The sequence below is a fragment of the Ochlerotatus camptorhynchus genome, unplaced genomic scaffold, assembly GCF_037179485.1.
Source record: "Ochlerotatus camptorhynchus isolate MF236.1 unplaced genomic scaffold, CSIRO-AGI_Acam_v1.1 ptg000429l, whole genome shotgun sequence".
Taxonomy (NCBI): Eukaryota; Metazoa; Arthropoda; class Insecta; order Diptera; family Culicidae; genus Ochlerotatus; species Ochlerotatus camptorhynchus.
This window is the reverse complement of record NW_027040915.1, coordinates 1,234,972-1,247,182: the sequence shown is the minus strand read 5'-3', so window position 1 is coordinate 1,247,182 and position 12,211 is coordinate 1,234,972. Positions and strand designations below refer to the sequence as shown.

Here is a 12,211-nt window from a genome sequence, read left to right as displayed (position 1 = left end):
TGTGTCATACATACCCTACGTACCGAAAAGTGTGCCCTGCTGTGTTTCGGCACAGTGTGCAGAGTTGATTACCCCTTGACTTAGACTAGACTGACTAGCGAAATTACCAACATGTGTTATGTAGAACATGTGCCCTTAGATTTTTTCGCAAATTTTCTCACACACACACACGTCTTTTACCAATGATATGTGCTTGCCTCTCAGTATCCTATAAGTTTCTTATAAACAAGTAAAATTGATGAGAACAATTCCACGGTAGCTATGAAGAACTCTAAGGGAGTTTTAACTGGAATTTTAAGGAATGATTACCTGAGTACAACTTAAGGTAGTTCCATAAAGGTAACTCTAAGACCAGCAGGTCCCGAAGAAACGTGCTCAACTTTTTGGCTCAGGTCTGGTACTATCTTCGGTCCCAAGCTAATCGATGCACCCCTCAAAACATTGGAAAATCCACTAACCCCTCATTTAATCTGTCAAACTTGATTTGCTGGGGACCAATAGGCTAGTCAAGTAGTGAGCCAATTTAAAATCGTTATTTTCTACCGGTTGGTAGTTCCGAGGAGAATTTCATGACGATTGTGATGGGGATTCAGGTCCAATGTGAATGAGTACCTCCATTAAGTTCGGAGCTAAATTTCAAGAGAATTATGCTGTATGATTCAATGTAAATTACGAGAAGAACTCAAAGGGTACTACGATAGTTTCAAGAAAAATTAAAGTGGATTTCAAAAAAAAATTATGGAAGGAAACTTCAGAGATTTCTAGAAAGAGTTATATAAAAAATTAAAAAAGCTTAGGGGGAGTTTTGCGAAATGATAAATGCAGCGCGTGATCTGTGGATCTTCTTGACTAGTTAGTTCATTGATTAGTTTATTTCCAGTGATAATGATTAATTAATAGCGATGAACGATTCCACTTTACATTCCACCAATTTCGTATACCGGTAATCTTTCCGTTTTTAATCTGAACCGTAAAAATCTTAATCGTAATCTTTACGCAGAAAATGACAAAAATCCGTATAACTCCTTAGAAAAAAAAGCAAAACCCGTGGATTTTGTCAACGGATCCAAATTTTTGCAAAACTTTATCATTTCCGTAGATCTGCGTGTACATTAGGGTGCATCATATTTATCTTTCAGTTTACCCTATTGTGTATTTTTTTCCGTTTATATATTTCTTGATATCTAATCTAATCTAATATAATACAAACGCAGCCAGTACGAGAAAATGATTAGATTATATAACGCCTAATAATTTGTCTTATCAACATTGATGTTTGCAGCATATCTTTAATATGACACAAACATCAAAACAGCCAGGTTTACTGCGTTGAATTTGCCCCATAGGAGATCCTAACATTTGAAATGGGCCTATGTCCAAAACGTAAACAATTCGGGTTTTGACACTATTTTTTAGCACCGATTGATAGCTACTAATCGTGTAGGAAAGTTCCGCATAATCGAGAAAAATCATTAAAAATAACTCGATTTTAGGAACGGCCGATCAACGAAATTTTTCAATTTATTAATCCAACATTTTACGATCGCTTATGGCCGCCACAATCTGGCTGAGTTTCTGGTAGGGAACATAAGATTTGAAGTTTGGCTTGTGTCGTTTGACGTGTAAACGATCAAATTTGAACGTTTATCAGTCAAACGACACAACCCAAACGTCAATTCATATGTTCCCTACCAAAACCTCAGCCAGATTGTGGCGGCCATAAGCGCTCGTAAAATGCTAGATAGGCACGCTAAAACGGCCAACCATTTATTTTTTTCATTTCATTGATAGGCCCAGTGACGTAGAAGGGCCGATGATTGAAAATTTTCAAACCAAAGCTAGGCCCTTTTGCTTGAGGCAGGGCCAATGATTTGTTTTGAATTTATTTGACGTTACGAAAAGGCTTAGCAAAGGGCGTACCATTACTGATGACAAGCATAACGGCTTAACGAAAAGGGCCTATCCATTGAAAGATTCGCAAAAAAGGCTTATTCATTTATTAAATTAAATTGTTATCGATTTTCATATATTTTTGAAAGGTTTCACATATTTTGGATGTTGTATACTGAGATTCAGTTATTATTGTTATTGTGAACAATATAAATGCCTAAAATACTTCAATTTTCTTAAATAGAAATTGAATAGTAGCGGAAAAATTTAAAATTCATTTTCTGGTTTGTTTATGTTTTGGCCATAGGCCCATTTCAAATGTTACTCTAGCTATGAAATGATTCGAGTTTAAATAAATCATTCCCGTAAAAAAAGAATCATACAATAGAATTAATTGTATTTACAATAAATCATATTGTCCACAACGTTAAAATAACCTTAAAATGTATTGTGTTCACTATAAAATATATGGTAAATGGGTAAATCTACAATAGAACAAGGGGGTTGTTATGTATCTTAACCATAGGAAAAATCACTTTTTCCCGAACAAAGATGAGCAATTTATCATTAACTGTATTGTTGTTCTATTGTTGAAAATTCTTACTATTTGGGACGTATTGTAAATCTATTGTAATCACAACATTTTAAAATTTCTTGTGCAATATACGTACGATAAGATCGATTATTGGCAATAGATTTTGATGTAATTGTATTCTATTTTATGGTAATTGTATTGTTATGTTTTCCGGGTTTAGGATGCGTGGATATACCGTACCAAACGCTCCGAGTTATGTAAGAATGAATGTAACAATAATGAAGGCTGACTAAAAGTACATTGGTACGCATTAAAAGACCTGTAATTCGTGATTCAATAAGTTTAAAAAGTCTATTAACTGAAATAATCCCAAGCCATCGAAACTTCCTCAAAGTACCAAGGCTGCAAAATGCGTGTCGATTCATAGTTGACATGGCTGGTTCTCAGCAATGCGATGACCCATCGTTATGATTCAGCCACCAGTCCAAAGATGTGGCTATCTTATTTTATTTTGAATAGAAAGAATCCCAGTTGGACCTGTGGTTGGCCAGCCGGAACGGAAAAAAAAACCAGAAAAGTCCCTAGCTAAATGCGTATCGATCATGTTGACATGACTGGTTCTCGGCAATTTGGTCACCACATCTTAAGAATAACATCTCACTGCGTCCTAGCAAGAAGTACGGTCGACTTGTTTCGCGCTCCGTTGTTTTGGAAGTTTTCTCGGTATTCGCTTGATATAAATTATCAGTTTTTTTCTCACTAAGTGACTCCTGGCATAGTTCCCGGTAAATTGATCGAAAAGTGAGTTTTTTTTTAGTAGAAAGTGTCATTTTCGGAAAGAGTAATCCGTGCTATTGGAAATTCGCGAACCAATTTGGGCATCATCGTTGCGTGGTCACGCATACGCGCTTACGCATACCCGCGCACGTATCATCATCATCGAGTGTGAGCACCCGTTTCTACATCTACATCGTTCATCAATCATCGTGCGCCTGTGTGCGCTGAGTACCGAGCCTCGATCAAGTGCACCACAACGAAGGTCATCCACGCAGCGCGTCTCTTCCAGCCATCTGTGTAAACGCCTACACATATAACGCTCGGTGGTAGAAGTATAGAATTATCAGATAAGTTTTTGTTTTTTTTTGTTTCTTTTCCTCCTCCATTAGTTAAATTTTCATTTTGTATTTCTGTGTTTGTAGTGTTTTCTGTGTATTGTGTCTGTGCGTTCAGTGGGAGAGCATTTTGCGCTCCCACTAGTTGAACAAAATGGATGTTTTGTCAGAAGACGACATGGATGACCATTCATCTAAGAAAAATGATGATGTCATCCATGGTTCGTTGTCTCAGTCTGACAATGGGCAGGCTGAGAAAAGCTCCAGATTGCGGTCCTACCCGAATGACTCGACTGGCCCATGGGTTGTCTATTTTCAGCCCAAAAACAAACCCTTGAATGTTGTTCAGATATCTGATGATCTGACAAAGCGATTCTCTGCCGTGACCGAAATAACGAAGGTTAGGCACAACAAACTTCGTGTGACCGTCGCTAACCTGAAACAGGCCAATGAAATTGCTGTTTCCCAGTTTTTCACACTGGAATATAGGGTGTACATTCCAGCTTCTGATGTGGAGATCGAAGGCGTGGTCACTGAGGCGAGCCTGAACCCCGAGATACTGTAGAAGCAAGCGGTTGGCCGATTCAAGAACCCCTTGCTTCCTCCGGTAAAGATACTGGCCGTTCATAGAATGAAGTCAGTATCGCTCAGCGAGGGTAAAAAGAGTTTTACCCCCACAGACTCGTTTCGGGTGACCTTTTCTGGATCTGCCCTTCCTCAATACATCGAGCTGGGAAAACTTCGTCTTCCTGTGCGGTTGTTTGTACCTCGGGTCATGAACTGCCAGAATTGTAAGCGGTTGGGACATACGGCCTCCCACTGCGGCAACAAGGCACGCTGCTCCACATGCGGGGAGAAGCATGAGGATGGCGCCTGCGCAGCTACTGCACCAAAATGCGTGTACTGCAACGGAACTCCTCTTCATGCTCTCTCGTCGTGCCCGGCGTACAAACAACTCGGGGACAAAATGAAACGCTCCCTTAAGGAACGTTCCAGGCGGTCTTTTGCAGAAATGCTTAAGACAGCCACGCCATCGACCAATGACAAAAATCCCTTTTCTCTTTTGTCAGATGACGAGACTGACTCTGACTTGGCTGAGGAGGGAACTTCTTTCAGTTTTCCGGAAGGTTCTGCACGGAAACGAAAGCGCATCCGTTCGCGGATTGTTGCAAATAAAGAACCCCAAATCAGCTTGCCCAAATCAAGGAGTGGTGGAAAAAAGGAGACTTCTACTCCTCCTGGATTCCGCAGAACTGACTATACCCAGGATTTTCCACCTCTTCCGGGGACATCCAAAACCCCTGATGCCCCAATTTTAAGAACAGAAACCCCTTCTTCATCTGGGTTGTTCTCATTTGATGACATTGTGGACGGTATTCTCAAATACCTCAACATTTCTGATCCTCTGAAAAGCATTGTCCTCACATTGCTTCCCACTGTGAAATCCTTCTTGAAGCAATTGACTTCAAAATGGCCCCTTCTTGCAGCTATCATCTCCTTCGATGGATAATTTTCCAAACGAGGTCGGGGATTTGATCACTGTTCTACAGTGGAATTGTCGAAGTCTTATCCCGAAATTAGATTCGTTCAAGTATTTAGTCCATAACAATAATTGCGATGCATTTGCCCTCTGTGAAACATGGCTCTCTTCAGAAATTGATCTCCCTTTTTATGATTTTAACATTATTCGATTGGATCGTGAGGATTCACGTGGAGGAGGGGTACTTTTGGGGATCAAAAAGTGCCATTCCTTCTATAGAGTGAATCTTCCCGAATTCCCCGGTATTGAAGTTGTCGCATGTCAGGCTACCATTAAAGGTAAGAGCCTTTGTATTGCTTCTGTATATATTGCTCCTAGAGTCTCTGTTAATCGCAAACAACTTTTCGACATATGTGCGGTACTTCCCGCTCCATGGTTGATCATGGGAGATTTTAACTCCCACGGTACAGGCTGGGGGGAGCTGTACGATGATAACCGTTCTACTTTGATTTATGATCTCTGCGACAACTTCAACATGACAATACTTAACAATGGAGAAGTAACACGTTTGGCTGGTCCATCCTCGAATGGTAGCAGATTAGACCTCACCTTTTGCTCTAATTCACTATCGTTGGATTGCACTTGGCATGTAATCCAGGATCCGCACGGTAGTGATCATCTGCCGATCAAAATTTCGATTGCCAGTGGGTTCAACTCGTCAGAATCCGGTCCGGAAACCGGTCTACTAACAACGAAAGCGAGGAATGCTCGGATCAATGGATTCTTAAATTCGCGCGAAAAGTGTGTCCGGATTCCGTGCCGTCGCAGTTGATTCCTCGCGAAACCGCGAATTCGCTAGACGAAATCAGTCAGCCTTTTTCAATGGTGGAACTTTCACTCGCTCTCCTTTCGTGTGGCAATTCTGCCCCGGGATCTGATAGAATCAAGTTCAACTTGCTGAAAAACCTCCCAGACGTCGCTAAGAGGCGCATGTTGAACTTGTACAATCAGCTCTTGGAGCTCAATATTGTTCCCGACGATTGGAGACGAGTGAGGGTGATAGCCATTAAAAAGCCTGATAAACCCGCGTCGGATCACAATTCGTATCGGCCCATCGCGATGCTGTCGTGTATTCGGAAATTGATGGAGAAAATGATCCTTTTTCGCCTCGACAAATGGGTTGAGACGAACCACCTTCTTTCAGATACTCAATTTGGTTTCCGTAGGGGTAAGGGAACGAACGACTGTCTCGCGTTGCTTTCCTCGGAAATTCAGTTGGCTTTTGCTAAGAAAGAGCAAATGGCTTCTGTGTTCTTGGATATCAAGGGGGCTTTTGATTCAGTATCCGTTGAAGTTCTTTCAGAGAAACTCCACGCTTGTGGATTGTCTCCATTAATGAATAATTTTTTGTACAATTTGCTGTCAGAAAAACATATGAGCTTTTCTCATGGAAACTCTACAGCTTTTCGATTTAGCTACATGGGTCTCCCCCAAGGCTCATGTTTAAGCCCCCTTTTGTACAATTTCTACGTTAGAGAAATTGACAATTGTCTTAATGACAATTGCACGTTGAGACAACTTGCAGATGACGGCGTAGTGTCTATCACAGGGCCAAAAGAGGTTGACCTGCAAGGACCCTTACAGGATACCTTGGACAATTTGTCTACTTGGGCTATTCAGCTGGGTATCGAATTCTCCACGGAGAAAACTGAGTTGGTCGTTTTTTCTAGGAAGCATAGCCCAGCACAACCGAAGCTTCAACTTTTGGGTAAACCGGTCACTCATTCCATGTCTTTTAAATATCTCGGGGTCTGGTTCGATTCCAAATGCACCTGGAGATCCCACATTGAGTATCTGAGACGAAAATGCCAACTAAGGATCAATTTCCTTCGATCAATTACCGGAACGTGGTGGGGAGCCCATCCACAAGATCTTCTGACGTTGTACCGGACAACGATTTTATCGGTTCTAGAATATGGTAGTTTTTGTTTTCAGTCGGCAGCTAAAACCCACATCATCAAGCTGGAACGGATCCAGTATCGTTGTCTTCGTATCGCGTTAGGATGCATGCACTCGACTCATACTATGAGTCTCGAAGTGCTGGCGGGCATGTTGCCACTATCCGTCCGTTTTTCAGAGTTATCTCTGAGGCTCCTCACCCGTTGCGAAGTAATGAACCCACTGGTGATCGAAAATTTTGAGAAGCTTCTGGAGCTAAATCCTCAAACATGTTTTATGACTTTGTACTACCTATATTTAACACAGGATGTCAGCCCTTCAAGAAATATTCCCAATCGTGTAATATTCTCCGATTTCGGCAATTCAGTGAATTTTGATTTATCTATGACGCAGGAAATCCGCGGAATTCCAGAGCATCATCGTCCTATGATTGCTCCGTCATTATACGCTGCAAAGTTTGGCCATGTTGATTCTGCAAGAACGTTTTTCACAGATGGATCTCTAATAGAGGAGTCCGCTGGTTTTGGTGTATTTAATGAATTTCATAGCGCCTCTCGAAAACTTGAAGCTCCTTGTTCTGTGTATGTGGCTGAACTGGCAGCAATTCACTACACTTTGGAAACAATTGCTTCACTTCTTCCAGACCACTACTTTATTTTTACGGATAGTCTCAGTTCTGTCGAGGCTATCCGTTCCATTAGGCCGGTAAAGCACTTCTCGTATTTTCTCTTGAAAATACGAGAACTGCTTAGTACTTTATCCGTGCGCTCTTTCATCATCACCTTCGCGTGGGTCCCTTCGCATTGCTCAATTTTGGGCAATGAGAAGGCGGATTCACTTGCGAAGGTGGGCGCTATGGAAGGCGACATTTATGATCGACAGATCGCCTATAGTGAATTTTTCTCTATTTATCGTCAGCAGTCGCTCGTTAGCTGGCAACATCAATGGAGTGAAGGGAGCTTGGGACGATGGCTACATTCAATTATCCCTAAGGTGTCGAAGTTTGCATGGTTCAAAGGGTTGGACTTGAGTCGAGACTTCATACGCGTGATGTCTCGTCTCATGTCCAATCACTATTGTCTAAACGCTCACTTGTTCCGTGTGGGGTTGGGAGACAGCAATCTCTGTGAATGTGGACAAGGTTACCAGGACGCTGATCACATCCTTTGGTCTTGTGCGGAGTATCGTGGAGTCAGGTCACATTTTTATGATTCCCTTCGGGCTCGAGGTAGACAACCTAATGTTCCAGTTCGGGATATTTTGGCTAGACGCGATCTGGAGTTTATGAAACTCATATATGTTTACTTTAAGGATATTAACCTTAGATTGTAAGTTTGATTAACCTTGTGTTTAGTTTGTATTTTGTACGTGTGGGGTTTTTTTTTTCAATGTTTGTTTCCAAGATGAATAGAAATAATTTCATGCTTTAGGATTAATTAAATAGTTGTATCGTAAACCACATTTCAAACCTCCTTCTTCCCTTTTTCCCATCCAAAAAATTGTAAATCTCCACTAACCTCGAGACAACCGCGAGTACTCGGTCCAGTTCCTTTAACTTTAAATTTAAGACAGTAATAATGTATAACGCAAAGGATAACTCGGCTCTGTAAAGTTTATTCGATTGAGCCTGTACAAATAAAGTAATTATAAAAAAAAAAAAATCTTAAGAATAAATCAGTACTTGTAAGGTATGACTATCTACTTTCAAGCGGAACAGACAAGGAACCGATTGGAGTTGTGGGTGGCTAATCGGAACGATAAAACCCGTGAAAGGTGGCTCTGTGTAAATTCGGATTCACCGGGAAAATGGTCAATTCCTGAAAGTAGACCTAGAGATCTGCGATTTTTTCTAAATTGCATACAATCATGAGCATAGAGGAAATATACCATCACCATATCGATTTTGAAACACAGTGGCCTGAAAACGGTATCCTCTCCATAACTTCAATCGGTTCCTTGTCTGTTCCGGTTGAAAATAGATAGTCATACCTTTCAAGTAGTGGCTCAATCTTAAGATGTGGTGACCAAATTGCCGAGAACCAGTCATGTCAACATGAATCGACACGCATTTTGCTCGGGACTTTTCCGGGTTTTTTCCGTTCCGGCTGGCCAACCAAAGGTCCAATTGAATGTCTACCTATTCCAAACGAAAGTAGATAGCCATACCTTTTGAATGATGGCTGAACCACAACGATTGGTCATTGCATTGCTGAGAACCAGCCATGTCAACATGCATCGACACGCATTTTGCAGCATTGGGGTTATGTCAGTTAATGGTTGCTTTACAGTACTTTTATTAAAACTTCAAAGCTACTGCATTAGATAGTTACATTTCTCCAGTTCAAACGAAATCTCGAACCAGCGCATTCTTCCATTTTGCCCGCATTTGCTGGATGTCCTTCACTGCCCCGCCGCTTAGTCGAAGTCGCTGCTTTGAAATTGCCCAGTATTTTTCGATTGGTCGAAATTCCGGGCAATTCGGAGGCATTAGCTTGGGAACAAAATATATATATTGTTGGCAGCATTCCACTCTAGAGCCTTGAGATGACCTTTTCCCTATGCTTGCGGATGATTGGCAATACACGCTTTTTCAGGCATTCTTCGATGTGAACTTGGGATGTCATCGTCGAGGATGTGACGAATGGTTCCGTTTTCAGGCCACAACTGCAAATCATTTGCCAAATCATGGCTTTCTCCGCGAACTTGTCGGCAAACCTGAAGTTGAATCTTCCCGGCACATTCCCACGTCCAGTCGCGATGTAAAACTTTTGACCGGGAATCGAGTTTGAAGTATTTTTCGTCATCAATCAAAGTGCAGCCCTTGTGTTTCGTCAAAACACGGTCGTTCAAGTGCACGCTTGCACGCTTTTTGGCCACAGAATTCTGCTTCATGTGCCGGTTCAGAGTGTACTGGCTTTTCGACTTGTATCCTTCCCTGGTAAGGATGTTCCGCATCGTTTGAATGTTAACGTTGTACCTTCTGGCCACATCTCGGATCGAAAGGCCGGGGTTGGCTTTAACGCGCCTCAACACCTTGCTGCGCAGCTGACGACTCCTGGTTGCAGTTTTTTCGTAGGTTCGCTAATTCCTTTCCACACTCAGGGTTTTCTTGTAGGTTTTGAGCAATCGACAAACTGTTGTTTTCGGCATCTTCAGCACTTTAGCCTGCTTGGAACTGGACCACTCCGAATTTTCCAGGTGTTTGTGCACAATATTTTTTCTTCTTTCGAATTCCATTTCACGTTATTTCTGAACGCGATCGACTACTTTGATCAAACATGCACCAGTTGTTTTCTATAGAAGTTGTAAATAAACCACTGTCAAAGATTTTCGATTCCCAACACTAGAGACGTGCTAGCGGCGCGCGAGGGGCGTACCAATTTACTTTTAGTCAGCCTTTATGTGATGAAATTAAGAGATGAACTAGCCTTCGGCAAAAAATATATAAGTCAGGTTAAAGTCTGGTATGCAACTGAAAAGAGTTTTATTTTTTCATGGGCTACGGGATGTGACAAGATAGGCTCACGAAAGTTTTCATCTTCTTAACTCAATTATCGAACCAAGATATAAAAAGGGCATCCTACAACTATCGATTTCACACAATCTTTTCGTTCGCTGCTACGAACGAGAGCTCTTCCGAAAGCCGTGGAAACGGATCCTTGCGGATGAAACTAACGAGAGTACCTAATGACTTTGACCGAGAAACCTAGAGCTAATTAAAACGTTGCAGTTTTTTCTTGCTAACATTTTTCTACAAGATTGTTTTCCTTTCCATTTTTTTTTCTTGCAGGAACTTTACGTCACTAAGCATTGAGGCTGAAGATGAGGGCAGCCGCTACCGACCGCCACCCTGGAGGATGGGTTGAAATAGTTTTTCGGTTTTGCTTGAAACGTGCATCATCATCATTATAAAAACCGGCGGATTTACTGAGCAAATCTCACCCTTATGGAAATGTAGGATCAGAAATTGTGGATTTGAAGATTTTCTCATGAAAGTTCACCATTTTCTGGAGTCGTTTATTTCAGATACTTCGGTAAACTATGGAAAGGCTTTTTAAATATCCCAAAAGCGTCACAATTAATACATACTTACAGATTATCTGTTAAATGTGCAACAACAAATTATAGTTGGGATAATTAAGCTTCCATTGATCTTCAGTAAAAAGAGATCTTTCATGGAGAAAATTAAACAGCATTCGAAATTCACCTTGTTGATTATTTTAGTCGAATTATTTAGAGAGTAACACGAAAGACGAATTACAAAACGTGTGAAAGAGAGCTTATTTTTCGCGGTTTTTACTCATTGTACCAAACATTTAAATGCATTGCAGTAACGTGTAACATTGATCGGCAAAACAAGTAGGTATATCTTTTAGACGACTGAAGCTCAAACTTAAGAAATTGATCAAAATCTTCCGTGGAAACGTTGCTTCAATGGAGACGCATTATCCTTTCTAAAAAAACATTTTAGTACGGGCAATGACAAAAAAAAATCAAATATTGTATGATTAGTGTAAACCAACGAACATGCAGTCAGAGGCAAAAGGGTGAGAGCAAGCAAATTTGAAAAACTTTTTTCAGTTTACGCTCCAACAAATCGCAACTCGAAAAAAACTACACTTCGGATCCGGAACATAATTCAAGCTAAATCACAGCGCATATATTGCATAACACATAGACAGGCAGAAAAGCAGCAAAATCGTAAAAAAATAGAACACAAAATGAGTGAATGTATACACTTTCCCAACCCGTAGCAGAGAGGAACCCGTCGAGAAAAAAAACCAAAAAAAAAGAGAAACATTTACATACCGAATATAATGATACAGGAAGCATCAAGACACACAAAAACAGTGCAGTGAAACGTGGTTTATCAGGCACACCGGAAAAAAAAATATTTTTTTAACGCACCATACTTTTCGCGGTCTTGAAAAAAGAGAGAAGCTTACTTTTCTTGCCCATTTAAGTTCGGTGCACAGAAATATACCCAACTACAACAAGCGAAAAAGAATCAAAACAGTTAAACTTTCCGCATTTTTTTGGTTGACTAAGGAGGCCTCATCTTGAAGTAGCGATGCAGGTATGTATCCCTCCATTTACCGAGTTTTTTTTTTTTGTGACCGTGCATAGCAACCCACGACTTAAGTGACAGCGGAATTGAGTGTGTAGCTACGGCGGTGAATACTTTTCCAAAACTATTCATTTTTTTTTATTTGTAAAGAGTGCCCACTAGAGGAA

General features: G+C 41.0%; 1 protein-coding gene across 4 annotated transcripts in view; it reads left to right on the top strand.

The window, feature by feature from the left end:
- LOC135711271 (3',5'-cyclic-nucleotide phosphodiesterase regA-like) overlaps positions 1-11,824 on the top strand; it is a 648,988-nt gene extending 637,164 nt beyond the window's left edge. For all 4 annotated transcript variants that reach the window (XM_065234072.1, XM_065234073.1, XM_065234071.1 and 1 more), the window contains one exon: positions 10,767-11,824. In XM_065234072.1, coding sequence (XP_065090144.1) covers positions 10,767-10,783 — 17 coding nt within the window. In that variant the 3' untranslated portion in view covers positions 10,784-11,824. The remainder of the gene's footprint in view (positions 1-10,766) is intronic.
- The last annotated feature ends 387 nt before the right edge of the window (positions 11,825-12,211 follow it).